This window comes from Phodopus roborovskii, unplaced genomic scaffold (genome assembly GCF_943737965.1).
Source record: "Phodopus roborovskii unplaced genomic scaffold, PHOROB, whole genome shotgun sequence".
Lineage (NCBI taxonomy): Eukaryota > Metazoa > Chordata > Mammalia > Rodentia > Cricetidae > Phodopus > Phodopus roborovskii.
In genome coordinates this window covers 20,488,943-20,516,400 of record NW_026126514.1, presented here as the reverse complement: position 1 = coordinate 20,516,400, position 27,458 = coordinate 20,488,943, and the positions used below count along the sequence as shown (strand labels likewise).

At 37.7% G+C, this 27,458-nt stretch overlaps 1 protein-coding gene across 1 annotated transcript in view; it reads right to left on the bottom strand.

The window, feature by feature from the left end:
• Positions 1–27,458, bottom strand: part of Lrrc9 (leucine rich repeat containing 9) — a 79,898-nt gene that overhangs the window by 15,785 nt on the left and 36,655 nt on the right. Inside the window, exons 15-26 of the mRNA XM_051195979.1 lie at positions 26,821–26,936; positions 23,564–23,776; positions 19,545–19,664; positions 17,596–17,787; positions 16,219–16,344; positions 13,492–13,626; positions 11,909–12,086; positions 10,170–10,390; positions 6,772–6,894; positions 2,176–2,306; positions 1,152–1,260; positions 348–487 (exon numbers count right to left, since the gene is read on the bottom strand). Coding sequence (XP_051051936.1) covers positions 348–487; positions 1,152–1,260; positions 2,176–2,306; positions 6,772–6,894; positions 10,170–10,390; positions 11,909–12,086; positions 13,492–13,626; positions 16,219–16,344; positions 17,596–17,787; positions 19,545–19,664; positions 23,564–23,776; positions 26,821–26,936 — 1,804 coding nt within the window. The remainder of the gene's footprint in view (positions 1–347; positions 488–1,151; positions 1,261–2,175; positions 2,307–6,771; positions 6,895–10,169; positions 10,391–11,908; positions 12,087–13,491; positions 13,627–16,218; positions 16,345–17,595; positions 17,788–19,544; positions 19,665–23,563; positions 23,777–26,820; positions 26,937–27,458) is intronic.

Below are 27,458 nucleotides of genomic sequence, written 5' to 3'. Positions count from 1 at the left end.
CACATATACATACACACATATCTCTGTCCGTCCATTCGTCTATCTATCGATCTATCTATCCATCCATCCATCTATCTCTCTATCTATCTATCTTACCTAGCCATCCATACATCCTTTTATAAATGTATAAGAAAGCAAGAGATGCATCTTGATCTTCACAAAAGATTTTTTCCATAATGTTAGAATTGGGGAACAATGACAAAGACAAAGTTCATCCTTTTATTTGTCAAGTTTATTTTTGGCATATAGTTTGTTAAAATAATTCTTAAAATCAGCCAAATATATGCATTAGATTGTGTTCTTTGGTTGTTTTTAAGTGTGACAAATTAAAGAACTTTAGAAGGTACCTATTTAGTTTTGAGGTTCCTTGCTGTCCATAGCCACTTGAAGGTATTTTCTGGTAGAGCATTTGTCTGTTGCTTAAGTGAGTCTGAGGTTTTAGTCTGGGCATGATTGATTCGATATGGTTATAGTTGAGGCATAAGACCTGTAGAAAAACATCTTATTAACCAAATGTCAATAACATATTAAAATGGTCTGACTAACACTTGGGACTTAGAACATAACTAGTAATATATTATTATGAAAAATAAAATAATTCATCCTGAAGAATTTAGATTTAGCCTGGAATGTGTTTTTAATGATTGTACATGTTGGAGAATCACTGCAATAAAATATTCAAGACATAAGCCAGCTGCCCAACTTTCTCACTCTGCACCCTGGTTTGTCTAAGCCTGAAACAGATAAAATAATTACTTAGAAAGGCCTTTGTCTCTGTGGTTAGACGCCTTTAAATACTGACTGAGTTAAAGCAATGAGACTGCTTTGAGAACCACCTCATTCCCAAACTTCATTTCATACGTGCTCACTAGAGATTTGGCATCTTGTTCTATCTCCTACTGAAGAGTAAGATCTTTTTGTACATCAAGGATGTAAGGCAGATAGATGGTTAAAATTTTTTTAAAAAAATAAAAAATAAAAAACATTGGAAATCAAAACTAAGAATTTTTTTCTTGATGAATGAAAAACAAAATATAACACAACTTAGGGAATAATTTCGACACCTTCATAAGAATACATTTTAATGTAAAATGGAGATTAAAACTTGTGTTGGAGTCTTTGAGAGCAAATACAGCTTTGCAGCAACATGCCTTCACATTGGGCAGGTAGATGAGGCCACTGAAGGAGGTGAGGTTATTGTTCTGTAGGTTCACATTGCATACATTCCTAAAGTGGTCAACTGGAATCAGATCCACAGTCCTGAGTTAGAAAGCAAATACAGTTATTATTTTAAGGGGGCATGGTGAGTTCCTCCACAAATGACTCCCAAAGCCATTGAAAAGTCTCCCTGGACAAGTTCTATGCAATGTCAAATATTGGAGACTGATGTCCAGCTAAGTGTATATTTTTGTTGCACAGGTATGAAGAACATGGCATAGCTTTTGATTACTTTAAAAAAAACCCCTTACCTATTACCATTAAACAATTATTATAGAAGACACTTACATGGTAAACATTTCCAGTTGAGTTACAGATTAACATACAAGGTCATGAAGTCATGGCAGACTTGATAGAGTAAGTCATAAGATAATCAGGTCCTAAGCTTCTGTGGATGTATGTGAAGTAGGTGTAGACAGGAAGGAAATAGCAGTAAGGGCTTTGAAACCAGACTTTTCCGAGACCTAGGAGACTGTCACAGCATTGGTTTCAACACTCAGGTGACTGGGGCCTATGGTCACTGAGAACCTCTGGAAATCTACGTGCCAGACAAGTCTCAAGCCTGAACACGACAATTCCACATTCATGTTCTATAATGCATCTAAGGAATCCATTAGAATTAAAAGGTACAATTAAAAGTATGAGCAGGTTTCTTTTTAAACTAACTTTGATTTTCATCATTTTCTGCAGATGTAATTACATTTTTGCTATTCCTTAAAAATATATACATGAGTAGTAAACCTAATACGACTAGTTGTAAAACAAATAGGAGAAACAAATCCAGATGAGAAACAAACCCTTTTGGTAAATTTTTAATCATAGTTTCTGATAATAAAAATTATCGCATCATTTCAAGGGGTGTCTGACATAGATTAGGACAATTATGTTTGGAAAGGAGAGTTAAGTGTTAATAATTATACATGTAATTATAATTACAAATACAATAAGTGATTGTACCTAATGGATGATGAAGTCCAGTTTAGTTCTTGCATTTGGATAAAGTTGGAGTGTCCTTGTCGCTCGGCAATCATGTCAGATGTAAGTCTACCACCAAACAAATCTTTTGCATTCTCGATCTCTGAAGGTTCCTAGGAGGACATCTGGAAAGTGATGAGCTCTGCTACAGACAATCTCTGGTTACAGATGTAAACGACACAGACACACTTCTCCTTAATCTTCAGTAGAAACACTCCCACCCACCTAGCACACTGGATAGATGAAACACACACAAAATGATACCCGAGCTCTAGGGACTTTGGTGCCTGAGGGATGACATCTTGTTTTTGGTCTTTGTTTGTTTTTCTTATTTTCTTATTTTATTTTATTTTTGCCTCCTATATGCCTGGCTGGGTGCTGGGAAGCCAGAAGAAAGTCCATAACCATCTGACTTTCTCTAGTTAGTGGACAAGCAAAGTGGGAACCTGGCATGACATGACAATAACTGCAAAACTTTTAGGTAATAATAGGTCATCTAAGTACCAGAAAGTGAACTTGGCCACACCACCAAGTACGGAATGGGCTACTTGGTATCGCTAGACTACAGCAAGACCATCCTCTGCTTTCCTGTGTCAAAGGAGAGACTGAGCCTGCATTCCCTCCCAGCTCACTGCTATCCCAAACAACTAAACCAAACCAATTTTCACCACATGGTGTGTGTGGGGGTGGGGGGAGTGGGGATGGGGGGGTGGGTGGCAACTACTGTCTATCATAGCAGGGGTCATGTAGAATATTAATGAGTCATTCCTCTCTCTCACAGCCAGGATGAATTAGTGGAGGTCCATGGACAATGTAAGAAGGAGTCTCTCCTGGGCCACACAGAATCAATGGAGACTGTTGAAAAGCGGGAAGTCCTACCCTTGCCTTGGCATCGAGGAACTACACACTTCAGGCTGTATCTCTAACTCCTGCCTAACAGCAACAAAGTAGTGCCCAGCATCTTCCCACTGGTTCACGGTCAGGGGAGGGCTGCTGAGACAGGTAAACTCTGCTCTGCTGTGGACCCAAAATTGTCCACAGAAAAACAGAGAAGCCTCTCAGTGTGAAAAGACAACAGAGCCTCTGGGGTGGCACAGATATGAGTAATTACTGACAATCAGGCCTCACTAAAATGCTTCAGTAATTATGAAAGCACTTGAATCAAATGGAAACAAACAATCAGCAAGGGAATAAACACCAACAAAGGAAAGAAGATATGAAAAAGAATGTAACGAATTTTATTACTGGAAAATAGCATAGCCAGGCAGTTAACCCAGGCAGTTAATTTATCATTCTGTTAGATAAAACTGCTGTCATTTTCTTGACATTTAGTTACCCTTCCTTCTTATATTCCTAACTCACAAAGACTTCATATTGGAAATGAGAAGACATGCTGCATATCCAAATAATTTTTGCAAGATAGAAATATGTACAATGATGGAATAAAAGGAAATTACAACTACCTAGACAGCTCTTCAGTTCCTCATAGACTATGCCTTCCCTTAGTTAAAAATATATAAATAAAGGCCTGTCTAACTTGAAGCAAATCATGTACCATCCCTGAATTCCTGGGACGCTCCGCCGCTTCCATCTGTACCGTTCCTGGTTTACCTACATCTCAGAGTTCTCTAGGGACCTGCGGCCCTTGCTTCCCACGTCTCACTGCTCTTCTTTCTTTCTTTTTTCAAGTTTGCTAAGCGAAATATTAAAGCTTTACTCAGGCTTCCTTGCATTCTCTGTTCTTTCTTTAGACAGCTTTCAGTTTAACTATCTGCTCTTTTCAAAACTGTTTCTGAATCTGGAAAAAAAAAATGTGAATGAAATTTTCACACCCAAATTTAGTCCTATGACTTCAACCTTCTGCTTGATATTTCTAGCCATATAATCGAACGTCTCCTAAAACACAATCCGTCTGACCATCTTATCCCCCAAAGTTGTTTTTCTCCTACTCATATTGCTTTTGTTACAGTGATCTTGGAGAATATCAGGGCTCCATTTGAGGCTCATTAGGGGAAAGCCATTTCCTCCGGGTCAAAGGCATGGGATCTACCTCTGGCCTGAGTGGAGACATAACATAGGATTGTTTCCTCACTTAAGAGTTAATTCACCTGGGCCTGTCAATGACCTTTCCAAGAGATCATGGCTTATTCACTTACAGCTGTGCTAAAAGTTGGAATAACAATTACCCCTAATAAGAAATTAATGTTTTCCTTCGGGAAATATCCTCGGTGTAGTGATTCACACCCCACCACCATGTTCATCTTTTAAAGTTCATGAGCCAGGAAAGTATAACTTTCTCTTTTCCTCTGGCTTTTAATCCTTCTCTGAAGCTGTTCTTTTGCCACAAGCATACTTGCTGCCATGTGAAGGTTGCTGACCTTCATTGCTGAACTTGCTGACCTAATTCAAAATGCATGGCTTTTTTTCTCTTTCATAAACCTTCTTCCAATGGCTGTCGAGATTTATAATTTGATGGCTCTGACCTTGAATTTCCTAGTGAGTCTCTTTTAAAATTCTTTTTGGGAAGACTAAGGACCCAAAGAGGTAACCCCAACTTCCTTCATGACACTTTTATTGTGGTTGCAAGCTCTGTAGAAAGCTTTCCATGTTTGCTGCCCATGGGTGATACATTGTGTTAATTTCCTCTAGTATTTTCTCCAGTTTCAGCTTTTCATTTTTGTCTGTTTGTTTCTGAGACAGGGTCTCCTTATATGGCCCTGGCGGCCCTGGAACTCACTATGTCAACCAGGCTGGCTTCTAGCTCACAATGATCTGCTTGCCTCGGCTTCTGCAGTGTTGGGATTATAGGCGAGCGCCGCCACACCCAGCCATCTTTCTGAGTCACCTCCTTCTGGTTCAGTTTCTTATTATTTTGCTCCTGTAATATTTTAGTAATTAAAAAAAAAACCCATTGTTTCCCCTACTTCCATAAATAATGATATTAGATGAAAATTCTTAATATGTGTTTCTGGATATTCAAAGCATTCCCATCCCCTTTCATTTGAAGTTCAATTCTCCAGCCCATTGTTCATCTTTCATTATTAATTCATAGATTTTTTTTGACATAGCCCATTTTAAAAGGACATAAAGCAGCTTATAGGAAATATAATATATAAGAAAACAGTAAAAGCATAAATAAATAATACATAATGAAGGCCAAGACTAAAAGCAGCATAAGTTGGGACAGATAAATCTAGGGCTAGGGACAGAGAACATAATATCATAAAGTGTGTCATAAAATGACCCTGAGCTTTTGAGATGCTAAAATGAGAAGAAAAATACTTATATGATGCCCATTGTCAGTGAACAGAACAACACTTTTCTTTCCTTCATTTATCTCTAAAAGTACTTATTCATGACATCTTTCAAATGAGGGCATGTAAATAAGAGGAGTAAGAGCTCCAACACATTTAGAGCAAATACAATACTAGTTATATAAGACTATACATAAAATATACCTTTAGTTAAAACTAGTGGCTGAATAAGTCCAACATACACAATTCTGGAGAATTTGAGATTATTAGAATGACTAATGTTTTACTAATGATTATGTTTTATTCAGTGAGACACTGACTTTTCAGAGTATCTCAGAGTACTAAACCATCAAGGGTTGTCTCCAAAATTTCTAAAGTATTTGATGCATGTTTTTGTTTGATGAGAGCTAGGAAACATTACACTGTGTTCTTCCTGAATTTGTTGGACACTTATTCTGTTACATGGGGCTTGGAAGTCCAGCATGAACTTTCCCAGTATAGAACCTAGGTCTTCAGATGAGGATTTTGTGTTCATACCCAAGTCCTGTGCTCCCCAATCACTGTTTTTAAGTAATCCTGCCATGCTACATTTATTGGTTCAAATATATTTTCCATAGTAGTCAACAACTGTATTTTTCTAGGAACCAAGAGGCAGTTCTTAAGCCTAAGGGGGTGATGGCATTCAGTTGTGTTCCTACTCTGCTTCATGGAACTATGCCTTACTTGTTGCAGCGTTCACTGGAGATTTAACCCAGGACTTCATACATTAAGAAATTACCCAGAACTAAGCTACTCCTCCAGTCCTTGCTCTTCACTGTTTTTGAGTGTGTGTTTGTGGCATGACATGTGCACACATGCCTTAGGTCCACTGCCGAGCACACCAGGCTAGCTGGGTCATGGATGGGCTTCTGAGGATTTTCCTGTCTCTACCCGCATTTCACTGTGGGAGCACCTGGATTACAGGTGCTGGTTATGTTGTGTAATTTTACACGTGCTCTGGGGATTCCAGCTCAGCGCTTCATGCTTGTACTATGGGGTCTTTGCCTACTGAGCCCACTCTTCACTTTGGAGGGACAGACTTCACTGTATGAAAAGGTAAGCACCATCTTCCCTCTCAGTCTATCAGTTAGACTATTAAAAACTGGCTAGGTGAGAGAGCTGTAAAATTCAGATCCAAAAAGAACTTTGGAGATGTAGATTTTGATGAGCATGGTGAGGTTTAGAATAATACCAGAGATAAAGCCATATTCAAGATGTTTATGGCCTGTGAATATGCATATATGTGCACTGTGGATCAAAAGTTATGATTCACAAAACAACTTACAATTGAGAGTCCATCCAAGGCCTTCAGTTCTGGAAGATGAAATATAACAAACAACCGGTAGTTTTCTTGGTTCCATATGATAATGTTTCCAAACATGTCTAGAATGACCAAGTTGCATAAACCCTAGATAATAAGGACACATTCAGTTTCTGTATATGTGTATATTCCAGCAAGTTAGTTTTCCAGGGGTTAGACACCTTTGAATTTTTAGAGTTGAATTATCTATAATTTCATAGAATTGGAGTGCTTTTAAGTATACTAAAGGGTTTCCCTTTAGACCAATAAGAGATGATAGTCTACAACATTTCTGTGGTTCATACTATATATCATTACCCCTTTCAAGATACTGGTGTTAGAGGTATTACCAGTGGAAAAGGTGTCGAGAAAATGTTCATATACTTAAAGCTGTGTACCTTGATCATGGAATAATGGCCTAGTAGGTGGTATGCTTGTGTATTTACTTTGGGGTGTATTACTATGGGATGAAAAACAATGTCATTTGAAAATAAGACCATCTTGAAGTCTGTCAGCTCTCTGAAAAGATAGGGCAACCAATCTTAGGGGAAATTTACCTTTAGTAAAGGAATGGGCCTGAGTAAGTGTGGGCAGGAGGGAATGAAGCTTCTCAGTACCATGATGGGTTTGTTTTCTGCAGACACTGTTGGTGCCCAGGTTGCCTCTATAGCTTTAGAAGGTATATTGGGAAAAAGGACGGAGAGAAGGCTAACTGTAGGGAAAGTCAGGAAACTGATACAAGTTGTGGGAAGAAAATAACAGTCACAGTAAATGAAGCAATGTCTCATGCATAGGATATGCATAGGACAGGAACTGATGAGACAATGAAATCACATGTTGCATTTGAAGTTAATTCCTTCAGTAGAGCCTGTTACACAGTAGTCTTGAATTAGTGGTTTCTTTAGGAAAATTAAAGAGATCAAATCCAAATAAAGGGTTAGGGATACAGCTCAAGGTAGAGTGCTTGCCTAGTATGCCTGAGGTCTCGAGTTTTATCCTCAGCTTAGTACTGGAAAAACAAAAACAAAACAAGATCCAATAAATAAATAAAATTAACCAGAAAAGTTCAGAGAAACTGATAAAATATGACTATTGAGAATTTGTGCTGAGAACAGAACTGTTAAAGAATGTAAGGTTTGGGAATCTTTACAAATATTGAAGCATTTTTGATAGAAGGAAGTTAGGGTTACTATTGATGTAAGGAAACACCATGACCCAAAGCAACTTAAGGAAGAAAGGGTTTAATGGCTTATATATCCCAAGTCACAGTCCATTGACGGAATCCAAGTCAGGAACTCAAGCAGGACAGGAACCTGGAGGCAGGAGCTAATGCTGAGGCCATGGAGGAGTGCTGCTTACTTGCTTGCTCCTCATGTCTTTCTTGGTCTGCTTTCTTATACCACCCACGACAATCAACTCAGCAGTGGCTCCACCCACAATGTGTTGTGCCCTCCCACATCTATCGTTAATTAAGAAAATACCCTACAGGTTTGCCTAGAGCCTGATTTTTCTGGAGTCAATTTCTCAGTTGAACTCCCCTCTTCTCAGATGGCAGCTTGTGTCAAGTTGACATAAAGCTAGCCAGCACAGAAGATATGGGTTCTTACATTTGAACATGAAATGACATATTTCATTTGACTTCAAACTACTTCAGAGCCATAATGAAAACAAGTAACAAGACAAAAGCCAATATGGTTCTCAAATCAAAGCAGACTTGTAGTGGAACGGGTACAGAAGATCCAAGGATATGTCCACGAGGATGCAGCCTTCTAGTTCCCTACCAATATATTTAGTAGTGCTGGGAAAATTGGACACCTATGTATAGAAAAGCAAAAACTGATTCCCATTTCTCACTCTGTAAAAGCATTAACCCAAGGGCAAGAGAGAAGGCTGCGTGGTTAAGAGCACTGGTTGCGGTGGACCCAGGTTCAAGTCTCAGCACCCACATGGTGACTCACAACCATCTGCAATTCCAGTTCCAGGGAATCTGATGCCCTCTGCTGGCCTCCTTGGACACCAGGCTTGAAGGTAACACACATAAATACATGTAGGCAAAACACTCACACATAAAATTAAGTAAATCTAAAACCCAAAACAGAACATGAACTCAAAATGGCTCACAAATATTAGAGTAATACCTGAGGTAAAGTTAGAAAACTTAGAAAATACCAGACTTAAAGATGAAGGGAGTATTTAAAACAATGACTTTCTAATAGGATTCTAGTAGCCCGTGAGGTTGGCAACCACAATTGCATACATTAAAAAGACTTCTTCACAGAAAAGAAACATTCACCAGAATGAAGAGACAGACCACAGATGGGAGAAACTCTGATTTAACAGCTAAGATATATAAAAATATCAAAACATTAAAAACCAAAAGGACAAATAACCTAATCGATAAACATATAAACCGAACATAAACTGAACACAAGTAAACAAATCCAAATGGATAACAAAAGTAGGCACACATACAAAATAGGAAAATGCAAATCAAAACTACATTGAGATTATATCTTATTCCTGGTCAAAAAATGATGATAGCAAGAAAACGAAACAAAGAAAAACAAACAAACAAAAAACCCACAATACACATTGGCAGTGATTTGAGGAGAAAAAAAACTCTTATAAGCAATTGATAGTGATGCAAATTATCCCAGCTACTATGGAAATTAGTATAGGGGTCTTTATAAAATTGCAAGTAGATCTACACACTACTCCTTAGGGGGTGGCCTGCACTGAAGTCAGCGGATTATGCAAACAACTGACCATCCATGCTTACTGCAGCACTAGTCAAAGCAGCTGAGTTATAGAACTAGCTCTGGTACCCATCAATAGATGAACGGACAAAGAAAATATGGTATGTAAATATTATGTAGTATTCAGCCATAAAGAAGAACAAATACATGCCATTTTCAGGAAACGTAGATCACTATACTATGTTCAAAGAAAATAAGATAGCCTCAAAAAGACAAGTATTGTGTGCTTTTGCTCATATATGGAGTTAGTGGGGGAGAATAGAAGGGGGAGCATAAGGGATGGGGAGAGGAAAAGGAGGAGGGTCAGGAGAGAGGGAGGGCAATAAAGGGGGATGGATATGGTCAAAGCAAACTGTTATAATGTTATAATGAAAATGTTATAATGAAGCAAAGTAATCTGCACAATTAATATATCTTGATAAAAAGTTACCCCATAAATATATCAGATCGCTATCATATTGGTCTCATTTGTATATTGCATGAAATGAATGCAAATGCATTTCAATAAACTTGTTACTTGAGTTTCCTTTAGTCTTCAACAAACTCTATTCAGCAAGTATGGCTTCCATCACATAAACAAACAGTAAATGCTTTGAAAAGTGGAAACTTGTTAGCCCAGGCAATCACCTTTAAGTTGTAGATCTCTTGGTTCACAGCTATGTAGTTATTGCTTATATACAATTCTATCAGGGTAAACATCTTTTGTAGAGCACTCAGCGATGTGATCCTGTTGTTCTCCAAAGACAGCGAGTGGAGATGAAGCATGTTATCAAAAGTGTGCTTTTCCAAGCCAGTGAGAAGGTTGTTGTTCATGCTGAGGCGGCTTAATTTAGTCAGCCTGGCGATGCCTAGAATATCAGCCAAGTCAAGAAGCAATTGCGGCAGCAGGTTAGTTTCAAACAGAACAAGCTAGCCATGGCACTAATGCTCTTATTTGTAAATTTCAACAACTTTGCATTTCAGAAGGACACAGTCATGTGCAGAAAGTGCCATTCATGCATCAAATTTTGATTTTTAATTTCTAAGTAGATTCATTTTTCTTAGATGTTAAAGAAAGACACTTTGTAGGTAACAATTTTTCCTTCAAAAAAAAAAAAAAGATAAAATAGCTAACAACTCTCATATTAAAACACTAAAGATTAGAAACCAGAGAGAGTATAACAGTCTGGAAATTAGGAAATCAGCTGTATTAATGACAACAATTTGGCCCAAGTCTCATGTTACATGCTTAAAATGATTTTTAGAATGAAGTTTAGAAGCTGGCTTCTTCCAGTAGATTCTAGCCCTAATGTTTACCCTGCACTACAGGCACGGAGAAGCATGTAAGTGGGAGAGACAGTGGAAAGGAGGACTTTTTTTTTTTTTTAAGACAAGGTTTTGATATGTAGCTCAGGCTGGCCTCAAATTCACAGTTCATTGTCCTCCTGACTCAGACACCTTAGTGCTGGGATGACTGGCGTGGATCATCACACACCTGGCTGAAGGATAAGAGCTTTGGAGTCACAGTTGGCTTCAAATGTATTGCACAGGGCTACAGGTAAAAGATACAAGTACTCCTCCATTTCCTCATCCATGCAAAGGGCATGTCAAATCTACTTCTAAGGGGCTATGGAAGTAAGTAGCATGGTTTTTAGGAAGGGGGAATAGAGGCAGTCTTTAGCAGGTCACAGAAGATTTCTTTCAATTTCTTCCTACTAGAGGCATCAAGAGAGGGTCAGGATGGAAGCTGAGACAGTCACAGAGTATTTAATTGAGTATACTTCAGAACAACACATCGAAATGATGAGCTTTTTCGCTTGAGATAAGCACAGACAAAAGATCTGAAGAATCTAGGATAGTTGGTGGAAGATGGGAATTTAGCTTTACTCTACGGCATAGAATAAATGCTTTTATATTGAACTTAAATTAGTCAGGATATACTCATCTCATTATGACTGAGGCCTTATTAAAGCAGATTAACTGCTTTGTAAGTGAAGCCAGAGAAGATGTATACAGATTTTCCATTTCTAATTTTCAGTAAGTATAATTTTCATCTTTGCATTTCTAAACGTAACCTTAATTCCTTACCTTGCCAAATGTAGTGGACTGTTTGATCTCACCCATGTTATAATGTTATAATGTTATAAATGTTAATGGTCCTCTTGTTTCTACTCACATGGTTTAGTAGTAAATGGTAATCCTCTGCATTAGGAAAGGAAAGAAGCCTACGGTGACAGTCAGCTGCTAGGGCTCATTATGCTTAGAAGTTTATCGCCAGTCCTGTCAAAAGGTGTTCAGAAGACCCTAATGCAGGGCTTCTTGAAGCTTCTCTAGATACCTGCCCCTTTGGAAACTCGGTCCTTAGCATTACTGAGTCTCTATCTCACCTTCTATTTTTGAGATGCAGTTGCCATCTAATGTGAGCTCCTCCAGGTTGACACAGGACTCCAAGCCTTCCATTTTGGAGAGGTTATTATTGCTGAATGATGCCCATTTCAAATTCTCCAATTTTTCTAGATTTGTGATTTCAAAGAGATGTTGTCCATCTAAATTTAAGGCAGTTATCTATACAATAATTCATATTACATGTTACTTCTGAATTTTGTAAACATTCAAAATTATTAGATTTAAAAATCTAACAAAACAGTCCAAATGTAAAAAGTAAATGTTAGAATTCCTTTAGGAACCGGAAACTCTCAGTTTATGAGAAAGTTAAAGCTTGACAAGACTCTAATGGGGATGTTTGTTGTGTTCCGGACACAGTGATGTGGCAGTTGGGTTTCCAGTGCAGCTACTGGGACAACTGCTGGCAAAGAACTATCAGTCTCTTTGGGGACAGCCTCAGCTGCAGAGCTCTTTTGCCTCTGGGCACACTCCTTGCCAGCTTCTCTGGCCATTGTTAGTGGTAGATATAAAAACCTGGCCATCCCAGCTTCATTTAGGACACATTTAAAGCATCATTCTGATCCCAGCACTAGGGACCACCGAGGACCACTGAGCCTGCACTGCAGCCCAATATCAACATGTATTATACAATAAAAATGTCAACAATGCTTCCCATTTTCAAGAGTCATATTTGCTTCATCGTTGTCCTTCTTGTCTGCATTAGAAAGGATTCTGATATGATCAGGTAACCTTATGCAGCAAGAAGCTGTTGGGGCTGTGACTTGTTCCTGGCCGAGGCCTGGATTACTCTCCAATTCACTTGTCAAAAATTCCTGCTCCCTTGTCTTTAAAATGTTGACTTGATCTCTGGCTCTGAGCCTTTAGTTGGCTAAAACTTAGTATAAAAATTTACCTTTCAGTTTGTAGCTGACCTTTATACTAAATCTCCAATTCTATGGTAACCACAGTTGAAGACAAACCCCTGTGACATCTATCTAGAACTTGGACTTAGCATTTCATGCTTTATTTATTTACATACATACATACATAGTACACACACACACACACACACACACACACACACACACACGGTACATTTATTACCTTAGAAATGATAAATTGCCTTATATTTTCCTAACTTTATTGAAGCATAATTGACCATTAAAGTGGTAAATACTTCAGGCCTTTCATTTAATTATCTAATTTGATAGCCAAGTGTTATAAATTAAATGCTGTGATGTCAATTAGATGTGGAATCTAAAAGTCAAACTCGTGGAGACAGAGAGAAGACTGCTGGTTTCTGGGGATGAAGATGGAAGGCCGAGGGAACAGAGTCAAAGGGCCAACATTTCAACTTTTCAAGAAAAATGAGTTCTGAGGGGCTAAAGTATAATGTTACAACTACATTTAAAAAGTGTATTGTACACTTGACTTTTGATGAGAAGGTGCATCTTAAGTCTTCTTTCCCATCTTGTTTTATCTCTTAAATTTTTGTTCCTAATCTATCTAATTCACACCCATGTTGAATACAAAGATCAATTTAAATAAGACAATGTAAGAGTTAGTAGAATGAGCTGATCGTTACCTTCAAGTACCAATTCCCAGTCAGATGAAAATGTGGTCCTAACTTTGAAATCTGTGTCAGAATTTTGGCAGAAGGCCATATACTAAGCATCCGAGGTCTTTCCTCTTTAGAACTAGAATGCTGTAAGAGAGTTAACTAATAAAGTAGAAAATATGATGAATAAAAGTAATAGCACATTGACATTCATTTATACATAGCTAAGAAGTTTTGTTTCCCGGGGGAGATGGGTAGTCCAATAAACGATTTAAAAACATTTCCTACCCCTTGAAACATCCCCCCAATCCAGATAAATTTTAGCTTTTAACTTTTCTTGTTTTACAAACATTGAGGCATTACAAGATAGCACACAGCTTCAGCAATGGTTATACTCCACAATCCAGACAATGACCTCATGAGGCCGACTTATGACCTAGAACAGTGCCACTGTCATGCAAGCTCCTATGGCCCCCTCCCAGCCTCTCACACCTATCCCTATTGCGTCATTTCTGTCTGCCATTCACTTGCTTTCTTCTCTCCATCCCTGTGTGTGTCCATACACCACACACTACTAAGCCTTACGTTGTTTGAGCTGTTTGGAAACCAACAGTGTGCATCCTGCTACCCTGCTCCTGTCAGCAGTATCAGAGTCATCCTGCTTCACCATTTAGCTGGGGTTCATTTGCAGTCAGAAACATGGAAGTTCCCTCTTGGTGACTCTCTCTCTCCTTTTCCAGACAAGTTCTCATGTAGCCCAGGCTGTCTTTGAACTTTGTATGTAGTTTAGGATGACTTTGAACTTCTGATTCACCGGTCTCCACCTCTGCAGTGCGGGGGTTATAGATGCGTACACCATGCCTGGTTTGTGTGGTACTGAGGATTGAATCCAGGGCTTTTCGCCTGGTAGGCGAGCACTTGATTGCTAACTGAGCCACATCTCCAGCCTTGTACAGCAGCCCCTACATGACTCTGCTGACCGTGAATACTGATGTTTTGTGCCAAACTTTTGTTGTTAAGAATACTGACATTGTGGATACCTTTGTGCCCTCTTGCATGGCTCCTGTACGCACATAAGGGCTTCTTCAGAGAGTATGATCCCAAGCAAAACTGATGGGTTAGCGAAGTGTGTGTATGTGTGACAGAGAGAGAAATGGGAAGTGAAGAGAAGGGTGGAGAGTCAAATCATTTCTTTCAAAGTGATTGTAACTATTATTATTATTTCATATTCTGGATGAAACTTAAAATTTTTGACAATCTGTATGATTAAGGATAATTGACAGATTGTTGTGGTTTGAACATTACTTTTAAAAATATTAATGTGGTAAATCATCTTTTTCTAAACTGGTTGACTGTTCTGATATCCTATCCAGTAAAATGCCTTTTCAAACCCCTTCCTTCAGTTGGTTAATCTTTTTCTGTACATATTCTGGATATTAATAGAGACCTGTGCTGTAAATTTTCTTCCTTGGCATAGTTCTTATTTTTTTTCCTTTTGTTACAATATCCTTTAAGAAAAGGCTGTGCCAATTTTATTCCAGACAAACTCAATCATGGTTCCATTTTGCTTCCTTATTAGTAATTTCTTAATCCATGATCACAAGAATAAATCACAAGTATATTTACTTCTAAAACATTTTTGGCTTTGCCTTTTGCAGCAAAGTTTTCTTTTTAAAGATTTATTTACTTAATACATATACAGTGTCCTGCCTTCATTTACACCTGAATGAATGCCAGGTCACCAGATCTCATGGTTGTGAGCCATCATGTGGTTGCTCAGAATTGAACGCAGGTCCTCTAGAAGAGTAGCCAGTGCTCCTAACCTCTGAGCCTTCTCTCCAGACCATTCAGTGAAGTTCTCATGCATTTGCTGTAGGTATTTCTACTGAGCATCTGCCTAAGTCTACAAAGATGGGTTTACTGTCTGTCAAGCTCTCCTAGAGATTTGGCTCTCTACTGGGTCTTTGTTCCAAGCTGTGGGTCTGTCTTCTAATTTGGTGCCAATGTCACATCTTAAAAAATTCAATAGTCTTTGATTTATATTGGAGCAAGGCTCTAAGTCTTTCTTAATATGTTAATTATAATTTTATCAACAAAAGCTTTCCTCTTTTCATTTTGAGTAGATCCCAGGCTAATTGTTGTGTTAAGGAATTAACATTCACGTTTCCCTCAAAAAGTAAGGCAAAAGAGATAGAGCCTTTTTTTGAGTGTTGGGGATCAAGTCCAGGACCTAACCCAACTTAAGTAAATGTTTTGTCACTAATCTACATCCCCAACAACCCACAGTACAGGATTCTTTATCCATAAATTGTAGGCATTTCTTTCCCCCACAGGCTAACAGCTTAGTTCTTATTTTTTCAGCCAGTTACACATAATAGTGATACTAAGTAGATACTGTGCTAACTGATTTCTCAAGGCCTCCTAAGGTTACCAAATACACAAATACTGCCTATTTCCATTCAGGCTCTACGGAGTTTATGAGATTAGAAAATCATTGCCTTGGAGACACTGAGGGGAGGGAAGTGGCATTTGGGGCTGCAAGGTAATTCATAAAGTCCGGTGGCATTTATATGAGGAGGTATTGTGGCATATATTGAGGTGGAAACATTGCCAAGTGGTAAGATCACTCACTATATGTTGGTTTTTATTAATACGTTACGAGAGAATGTCAAACTTAATAAAAGAAAATAAGCACAAGAAGTATTATTTGTATTTTTCACCCAACATAAGGAACAGTAACCTATTGACTCCAACCTGAGTAATCTTGGTTCCATTAATGAACTTTAGAGCTGCTCTGGTTTCTTCTTCAGAGATGACGAGTCCATCTAAGTGTGTAAGAGTCTTTAGTCTGCCAATAACACTCAGCCTCAATGTGGCTGGCTTGGGAAAAAAAAATATCAAAAGTTAATTTGCATAAAATATCACATGTATTATGGCAAGGGAAAGTAGCTCTTCCTTCCTTTCCATATAATAGAAAACTGTACAGCTCTCTTCTTACTACATAGTTATAAAACTCAAGACTTAATTTAATTCTTTAAATAATAGTTGGAATTAAATTATGTAAGGATAAACCTGTTTGGTTTTCAGATTGCAAGTCTACCACTCTGGGAGGCAGATCCCAGGAGCTGTTGGGAGGTGTCTGTGGTGGAAAAGATCATGGGAACTATGGTGGTGATTATTGCTTAACGAGTAGGCAGTAAGCCAGGGAACTCCATGCTGGACTCAGCATGGATCTCCTGACCTTTGACATCCAACTTGATTACAGGGAGACAGTGACCATTCAAGAAGTCTGCTTTGGCCAAAGAAAAATATTGTTCAATTTTGCTTGGCCTAGAAGAAGAATTTCAATTATATACATCTAGTAATATGATCCAATTAATGGAATTGATCATTTTATTAGTACTTTATAAACAATAAACATAGCCTTAAAATGTCATTTAGTTATTTATTCTTGTGGTGGGGGTCTCGCTACAGAATGTAGGGTGGTCTTGAACTCACAATCCTCCTGCTTCTAATTCTCAAGTGCACTGTCTGTCTCTATGTATACTTTAGAAAACAATGAAGAGCTTTAATTATAAATTTGAGCTCACTTAGAATACTTGGAGACAACATTAAATGTATAACATGCATAAACAATAAAATAATGTTCAAATTTCCTTCCTATAACAGAATGTGATTTTATAATTCAGGCTTATTAGGGGACATGATTGCTACATTTAAAAGAGAATAAATAATGGAAATTGCAAAGTAAATTCATGTTTATCATCCAGAGTGTAGGGCACTTTACAAAATGCTGTCCCCTTCATAACAGTGTGCTTCCCTCTCCATATCGTAGTATCCTTGGCTCCTGTGTCATTACAAAAGCATTCTAGCACACTGACATATGGATTCTCTGGAAGCTTGCAAATAGCTATGACATCAGTCACTCTTAGAGCAATAATTTGTTCAAATTGTCACAGGTTATGAGATCTTTGGCATGACATCATACTTGATTCATTAGGTCACTACCCTACAATCACTTATGAAGGACTTTAAAGGAAGCACAAGAAACAGGGATGGCTTGCCTACTCGTGGCAGAGACAGTGGCTGTGAATGAGAGCACCTGCTCTTCTGGTGGTGGCTGTCACATACCTTCTGCCAGGGGTTGTGTTGAATGTCAAGGGTGAGAAGGCTTGTGGTGTGTTTGCACAACACATTGATCTCATCACCCGTCTTCTTCAGCTGATTCCAGCTCAAGTCTAAATGCTTCAGTTTCATCAGGCCTCTGAATCCCTCCAGAGTTATCACGTGGTTATGGCTGGCATCCAAATACTCAAGGTTATACTGCAGTACACACAGATAAGAGTTTGTATTTACTAAGTGCCTTTCTCTGCTTCTTTAAACATATCCCATGTGTTCCTATAATGCACACGAAAAACCTACACAACAGTCACTCTGCCATAGGGCTAACAACACTCTGGGTCAGCTCAGTAACTCTTTTTCCATTCAGAATTCAGACTTTACTCTCATGACATGAGAGATCCCAGGGAAGATTTCAAACTTGGAAGAAGACAGGGACTGTAGGAGAGTTACTCAGATTATGGATTTGACAGTGGGGGAATACTCTCAAATATACACACAAAGCCAATCCTTCTTAGAGACCACAGCATAGGCTTCCCATCTCTCTGAACACAGAACCGCAGGGTCTTTTTGCACAAGACTGTGGGTAAACAAGACAAGTCGTTATCCCCCCCCACACACACAATATGTCTTTATGTCTAGACTTTTTGTTATATTGGTGAAACAGCTTTACTCACAGAGTACGTCCTTAGAGACAGAAATTTAACTTTATTCTATAATTTTCATTTTTAAAGATGCATGGTTTTCTAAAGCTGGGTCTCATGGTATAATCCCTGCTCCTCAAGAGGCAAAGCAGAAGGACAAGATGTTCAAGGCCCATCTGCTCTACAGACAGAATTCAAGGCTAATGGGAGAAACTTGTTGAGAGCTTGTCTCAAATAAAAAGTAAAAAGTGGGTCAGTGGTAGAGTGTTTATGTAGCATGTAAAAAGCCCTAGTTTCAATACCCAACACCATATTTAAAAGCTACACAGTTTTAAATTATTTTCAATAATAAAATTAACACATTACTTATTGAAAATGTGGAGAAGTAAATAAGTGAAGAAAACTGAAAAGCATAAGTCTATTGCTAGAAAGAACTGAAAGTTGTTTCTGTTATTTTTATACATATACTTTCCTATCACTTTATATGCTTTCAGGATTTTCACATTTCATTACAGATTACCAAAAATGATTTTTCATAGCTGCATATCATAATATTTAGACAATATTTCTTAAACATTATACTAGGATGTTTACATTTCTAATTGCTAGCAACAACACAATAGACAGCAGGAGGATGATACTATCTACTATACTGTGAATTCTTAGAACCAAACATTTCTCCAAGTAAACAATAGGGGATGATATGGGACCCAAAGGAAATCTTTAAAAGGGACCTAAAAGGTATAATGCAAATATGCAGTTTCTACACAGTGGTGATAACATGTTTTCTGCTAGTCTAAACTGTTTGTGTACTGCCTCTGAAATAATGATAAACTAGTAGAAATGAAATGACTGGTTGCCAACTATAAAATGTGCCTCTCCTAAAGTGGCAAATCCAAACTAATATGAGAGCAATGTGATAGCACAGCCAGGGGAAAGTGCAGGGAGAGGACCTGGGGGGAAGGAGAGATGGTTGCACCATGGGAGCTTTGGTCCTAAGTCGCTCACTCCCCTCTCTTTCTGTGAGGGATGCTTATAAACAAGCTCTCCTTTAAGAGAGCTCTAAGTCACACATTTGCATGACTTACAATTTAATGTCTCTTCATTGTATGTTATAGTAAATAATCAAATAAATAATAAGGTCATCTAATTAACACAGTGACAGCCAGTGCTGTACATTAAATCCCCAAAACATATTTGTTTCATAATTGAAAGTTTCTCTCCTTTGACCTACATTTCCTCTTCCCCTAGGTCTAGACTGTCATTCTGCCTCGTGCATTTGATTTTGTGTTTACATTTCAAAAGAGCAACTCTTACCAAATGGTACACATCATCTAAGCAAGTAAATTCGTTAAAGCTAATATTCAGTTTTCGAAGTCCGGTTAACTTGGAAAGATCTCTCAGCTTACTCAAGCTATTCCCATGTAGATTCAGATTCTGAAGCAAAATAAAATGTAAATTAAAAATACATTACTTTCTGCGACACAATCTAGGTGTTAGTATCTAACATTTAGAATAATTATTAAAAAAGAATAATTGTCATTGCTCCTCAGCCTTTTGGCTAAGATCAAGTATAGAATAATTAAATCATCTACAATAATGGAAAATGAGAACACAGTTGCTTTGAATAACATCCCGAGAATGCTAATACAATACGTTAATATGCTGTGTGATGTTGAAAATTAAAATAGTTTATAACAACATCAATGGGCCTGATAGGTGATTAACATGACTTACTACTTGTTTGTTATTGGCAAAATTCTTTTCAGTGAATAAATATTTTGGCTAAGATATTTGTTAGGGAAGATCTGCTTCTCAGGTTAGCCAGTGAAAAATGGATGCTCTCCTGATTTGAGACATCAGGCAGAAAACCTCAGAGGAAATAGATGGCAAGGGTATACCTTGACTGAGCCATTGGACCAAGGAAGAAAATCTGAGAGTCTTGAAATAGGGACAGAATGTCAAAGAGGGGGGTTGAGATATAAGACCATGGCCACATCAGAGGGTGGCCCAGATGTTCTCGGTACATCTCCTCCTGGGATGTACAAAATGAATGTTTTTGCTGTTTTGTATTTCAAAGTACTCAAGATACCTACATGTGTCTCTGTCTTCAAAACTCACTGTATTTGAGTTAGAGAAGTTCTCAGTGTTCCTGCAAGATACTAGTTGTTCCTATAAGACAGTATTATAAACCAGTAGATTTTGCATATCCTTAAAAAACTCATCTCTATAAAGGTCTTCCAGGATTCCCACCTTCCTACATTTGTTTCTGTATCTATTCACTAAATCAAACTGATGTTGTTGAATGGGGAAAATAATTTATTCATTTTCAATACTATCCAGGTTAGTTTTTGTCAGCTTGGCACAAACTAGAGTTATCTGGAAAGAGGAACCTCAGTTAGGAAAATGCCTTATAGTCAAGTCTATAAAACATTTTCTTTATTAATTAGTGATGTGGGTGGGTTCATCTCACTTCCCGGTGAGGCCACTCTAGTTGGTGCTATGAGTGGTATAAAAAAGTAGACTAAGCAAGCTATGGAGAGCAAGTCTGCAAACAGCATGCCTCCATGGCTTCTACATCAGCTCCTGCCTCCAGGTTCCTATGGTGACTTATTTCATGACAGACTGTAGAGCTGTAGGTGGTAATAAATCCCTTCTTCCCCAGGTTGCTTTTGGTCAGGGTGTTTGTCAATACAATAGAAATTTAACTAGAACAAGTAACTAACAATTAATTTGTTGCTTTACACATAAGTAATTCTGAACAAGTTATAGGTGAAAAAAATGAGTATAAGAGTCAGGTTCACAACTGACAATTCTAATTTTAACACATGATTGTCTATAAGAGCATATAAAATTCAGTGTCATAATATATAGGGGTATAATTTTATTTTTGTAAAATTCCTTTTGCTTTCTGGTGTCGTAATAAAACTAATAGATTAAAAGGAAAGTAAGAAGTGCATTCTTAATTTATTATACTGGCACATACACAAAAAGAACAGAAGAGATAAAATGTCTAGACATTCCCACTATGATAGTGAGGGCTTGCTAGAGGCTCTAGAAATGTGCAGTATAGTCAAATTAAAAGTGAAAAAGTCTAGCTACGTTTATTATAAGTGTCAATCCAAGCAGTCAAATAAATGTGAAGAAATTCCAGTAAGCCACGTGCCATGACATCTTATTTGCTCCTGTTTCCTATTTTTATTTACAACACCCACTTTTGTGGGTGTTTTCCTGTTTTTTTTTTTTTTTTATTTAATCCTTTTAAGTTTTAGAGAAACACGTGCTACTGGGCTCAGTCTAGACAAGTACATTCATCTTTTAGATACATTTCATTGCTAAACTTTATCATTCTTATGTTGCCATCTCAGCATTGTATTTTTCTCAGCATGCTGAGCTGACAGCTTCTGTGATTACCATTCTGCGTTTTGCCAACACAGTAGATGATGATGGCACGACGCACCCCCTCCCCTGCCTGTCCCCATCAGTAATGATAACCAGTTGAAACAGACATAACCTTCTCTAGGCTTAAATATCCAGTTGGTGGTGACAACCCAGGTCTATGAGCACAGTCTCATAACACTTTGAAAGCTACGTTTTCTAAAATTAGTAATTTAGGAAATAGAATTGTCAAGTTCCCTTATTGTCAACTTTGCTTTAGGATTTCCCTCTTGAACAATGGATCTAGAAATGTGGCACTGGAGTCATGTAATTAAGTTCAATGATCAATAATATTGTTTCTGTATCTTCATCTGTATTTCAACACTCGTGGTACCTATCAAGAGATAGTGCAACGTGTGTGTGTGTGGGGGGTGCATGGTTCTCAAGGTGCATCCATTTACTACTTCTGAGTGTTCAAGCAAGCAACCCAGTGTCTCTGGTGTGTGTGTGTGTGCGTGTGTGTGCGTGTGTGTGTGTGTGTGTGTGTGTGTGTGTGTGTGTAACTGAAGACCATCCGGTGTGTGCCACATACTGTGCTGGGTGTTGGTAGAGGTAATGGCAGTCCATAGGATTCTTAAGGGTAATTACAGAAAAGGCCATCCACCTTCTCCTCAAGACACCTTTGTGTTTTGCTTTTAATTTTTTAAACTAACACCGGTTTGATAAGAAATTGTGTCAACAGTTTTAACTTGGCCAGTAGCTTCTAGGCCAAGTTAAAAAGACTTCAGGACCATTTTAGAGTAATGGAAAACATCTGATGACTTTAAGTAGGAGTGTCTGAGGTGGGATGGAACTAGCATGATCAGATTTGCATTTTGAAAAGATTAGATGAGGTTGAGTGGAGCAGGCATGGGGGGCGGGGCTTTGTTGCACCTCCTGGAACCTCCCTCTTATTGAACTTTAAATATGACACTACATCTATTTTATATAGCCATCTACTTATTTATATGTGTATTTGTGTGCCATGGCACACATGTGGTCAGGGGACAATTACAGAATGTTTATGCTCCCACAGATCTGGAGATCTGACACAAGGCATCAGGCTTGGTGGCAAGCACCTTCCCAGCTGAGCCATCTCTCCTGCCCTGAATTTTACTTAGTTACATAGCAGACTACAAAGTGATTGGCACTCCCTGGAGTTTCAGAACTGCCACGGTAGAGTACAGGAGTCCCGGTTAGAAGGCTAGGACAGTAGAGTAGGTCAGAGTTGGTGGTAGTTTGGAAACCATGGCAGCAGCATGTCTGAAACTGATAAATCTCAAAATCAGGAATGCAGGGAGGTTACCATCTCAAGTAGAGCTGACTCGATGTACAGTATGTCACTTTAACCAGTAATTCAAATTCTGCTGACATGTACGTAAAGATAAAACGTTCATATAGTTATTGATTAATACTGGACACTGACTAGAAACTTTTTGGTTTTACCTAAATCATTTAAAGAGAGATTGTTGATCATTCAGAATAACATCACTTGCTTCCTTGAAAACCACTTCAAGTAGCCATTGAACAGCCACTACATGGCTAGACTGAATTAAGACATGATGGTGGTAGAAAATACACTCCAAAATTAAGATGTAATATCTTCTTAATGAATTTTAATAACAATGCACCTTAAAATATTTTATGTATTTGGGTTAAATAAAATATATCATTGAAACAAATTTTACCATAAACAAAGCTGTGACAAAGTCATTGGGAAACTTAAAATGGCACATGTGGTTCTCACTTGATTATGACTGGAGAGCACTAGTCTAGACTAACACAAAGAAGGGACTGAACACTTTTCAAACAAATTATAAGATTCCTGGCAACATCAAAGAGTAACTTAGTAACTTTACACTTCACATGCTAGGTTCAAACTTCAAATTCAAGTTTCCTTTTTCCATCACAATACTCACCACAATATGGCTGTAAATGTTGGTCTTAGCGAGTGAAATGATGGTCTTATCATCCAAACTAATGAGTTTGGGGCGGGGCTTGATCCTGGGCTCCATCTTCATAACCTCATCATCAAATTTCAAATCCTGTGAGAATACTAATCCTTCAGAATATTTTTTGCCTTCTTCTAGAATAACAGTGTTTAGTGTTGAAAATAAAGAGTGAACTTTGACCTAAAAAATATTTCAAATGTTAAAAATTCAGTTGCTAATTTGTTATTTTAAAAACCAAATAGGCTGTATAGAAAACAATTGACTTTCACGGTTATACATCAATAACTAGGATAATAAAAATGACTTTAGTAAATATATAATCACATATCAAGATTATGAACTAACCATGGATGTGCCCATGTCACCCATAAAGATTTCTTAAAACTGGCAAAGGATAAATTTTATGACATAGAACACACAAAGGGCTAGAAATTATCAGACACAAAGCAGAAGGGATTGATATGGCAGGTAAGAGCAGAAATGTAACTTCTAAGCAGGAACATATGTGGGTGATAACATTTAAGAAATGTAATATTTGGGATAAATAAATAAAACAGAAAGCTACTCTCTGTAGTTATTTGTTAAGTAATTATAGCAAAAATCTATAATAAACTAATAAGACACTATGGAAATGAATAGGATAAATACTAAAGAAATATGTAAACAACTACAAAAATAACAATGCTTGGTAAATGTTAAATAGCCAAAAGAATATAACAGTAGATTAAATTGTCAGCCTGGAAGCCAGTACTGAGTCAATATTCCGGAACAAAGAACTATGAGAGAAAAATAGAAAGTCATCTCCACATCTTTTAAACATGAGTTCAGAGTCCCTCCCCAGTGTGGATTCCAGAAGACTTAACAGAGAATTGAAAAGAAGAAATAATCAAAGGAATTAAGAGAAGAAATCTTCCCAGAAGTAAGGACAAAACTCAGTCATTTCAGAGCTCCCCAAGTGGTGAGAAGCTTGCATGAGGCCCTGCTGGCATCATTAAACTGCCTGGATTGCCCTCCTCTTGGCTTCTTTGTTACGTAAGTTAAATGAACTACTGCTTATTATTTTTCTGGGGTTTCTGTGAGTTTGACTGGTAGAATCCCCTTAGGAGAACAGTAAAATAACATAAAACGCACGGAATTCTATTTAATAAGTGTATATTAAAGGCCTATGTACAGAAGAAAGTGTAAGAGCATACTCAAATGAATACGAAGTAAGCCATTGTGTTTCTAGACAAGGAGTCAATGGATTCACAAGGATTAATTCAAGGCTAGGGAACTAGCACAGTGTGTAGGAGCACTTGCAGTGCAAGCACAGGAATCTGAGTTGTAATCCCCAGCACCCTAGCAAGAGCTGAGCATGGATGGATGTGTGTGCCTGCAACCCCAGCACTGGGAGGCTGAGGCTGGAGTGTCCCTGGAGCTTGCTAGCTGCCCTGCCTAGCCCAAGTGGTGAGAGAACTCCTGCTTCAGTGAGAGATCCTGTCGCAAAGCAGCAAGGTTTGTTAATAGAAGACACCCGATGATGCCCTGCACTAACCTCCGCATGCACACACATTCATTGGGATACACTGTGTGCACATATATCAGATAACCAGCACACACACTAACACGCACACTCTCACACACACACACACACACACACCCCAATACATATACATCACACAACCAGCACACACACACATACACACACACTCTTCCTAAATGAAGTTTCAAACTCAATACAATTTCAATCAAATCTTAAAACATCTGATGGTCAAGATTTTTAAAAGGGTATTTTTTAATAGAAACCGATGAGCTGATTCTAATTTTTCTTAGGAAACAAAATGTTTAAGAACAGAGAAGAAAAGTTCTTAAAGGATAGGGCAAGAAAATTTGTTCTGTCATATATCAAAACACATTATCAATGTTGTATTTAACCAAAACAAATGTGGTTAGAGTCCAAAGTCAGATAAATCAATCAACAGAACAAAGCAGGAATTTAGCATAATGTCAAATGTTAAAAATGGTTTTAATGAGAGATAGTATTTGAAAACTCAGCAAAAAGGACAATGAGTAGATTGTGTCTATTTAAGAAAACAAATGGATTAGTCCTTCAAATCACACAATGTAAGGTAATTTCTAGAAAATATCTGAAAAGCAGAAAGTTTTAAAATAAGTTTAATAAACACTAAGGAAAAACAGGGTATTTATTATAAGACTTTTGAAAACAGATATAAAACCCAGAATCCACCCTGGGGAAGACACGAACTTTGAGAAATTTACAAATTACAAATTAAAATGCTAACTTTTTCTTAAAGTAAAATTAAAACAACAGAAAATGTTTGCACTATAAGATAATATTGATATCCACAATATATAATTTTAAAAAATCAGTATGAAAACAGCAGTCTCATAGAAGTTACCCAAGAATTTAACAGGTGACTTGTAACACTGAATAATTTTAAGCATATCAAGTTTGAAATATTCTGCTTTTTGCTTTAGGAAATGGGAAAAATTGATAGTGGTAAGGATGCACAAAAACAAACCCTGCCACAGTCTGAGGGAACATATAAAATGGTCACACCTTTGTGCAGGCAATATCAAAATCTAAAAAGTATCTATCTGTTGATTTTCTATTTTTCTCGAATAGCTCTTTCTTGCATAGAAAAAAAAAAAGAGTTCATTTGGGCTGGAGAGATGGCTCAGCCATTAAAGGCTAGGCCCACAACCAAAACATATATAATAATCGTCACTCAAATAGGATTTTAAATAGTTAAAAATACATACAACTTGTATTTGTTATCGCCACAGGAGAATTTAAATCAGAGTTTTACTGAATAGTATACAACCACAGAAAGAAGAAATTATACATCTATGAAAAAAAAATATGATTGCAATGTATTGTGAAAAACAAACCCACAAAACTGTTAGGTGGGTGCGTAGGAAAAAGAAGGTGCAGGAGATTAAGGTGGAGGTTGTTTCCCATGTTTATTCTATAGGTGTCTTTCCCAGTGATACTATAGATGTACAACACTCCTATAATATGCTCATATAATAGAAGTATTCAAGCGCCATAACGACACGCTTTCAAAATTCAGTTCTTCTCAGAGAAGCCATTGTACATACACACACACACAAAGCATGAATAAGCATATATAATCAATCTCAGCATAATATTGCTGGATTTCAAATTATTCAACTCCCAGTTAAGGAACCCCTGTTTTTTAAAAATGTACAACAATGCATACCACTGTGATATACTCAAATTCAACGATGTACTCTGGCAAAACAAGGTCATGGTCAAAGACAAACCACTTGTACTGCCGAAAGCCGCAATCGCAATTTCTTTGTCCTATGATAGAATCTACAGAAAAAGAAAGAAAGAAAGAAAATCAAGCAAGACAAACATTCAAAATACAGTAAACCTTTTTACTCCAGTACAGAGGAAGAAATAACAGCAAGGTCTTACTAACACTTTCCCACAGTTATAAAATTCAGGGTGTTACAAAAATCCTCCAGTGGCCCAACATGGACATCAGAAAGATTCCAGCCCTTTCTCCACAGAGTAGGGTTGATGCTCATGCTTATCATTTTACCAATTAATAAATAAATGACCACAGAGTTTGATAAACAAAGCCTCCAAGACCTTTATTAAAGGTTTTTTTTAGTCATTTGAAAACTAATACATAAATGCATTTGTATGTACACACTCACACATGAAAACCTCTATGTCCATGGATTCTGCAACCATGGATTCAAAAACCGCAGAGCAGAAATACACACACACACACACACACACACACACACACACACACACACACACGTGTAGTGAATCTGTACATTTTTTCTTGTTACTATTCCTAAAACAATAAGCACAGCCATGATT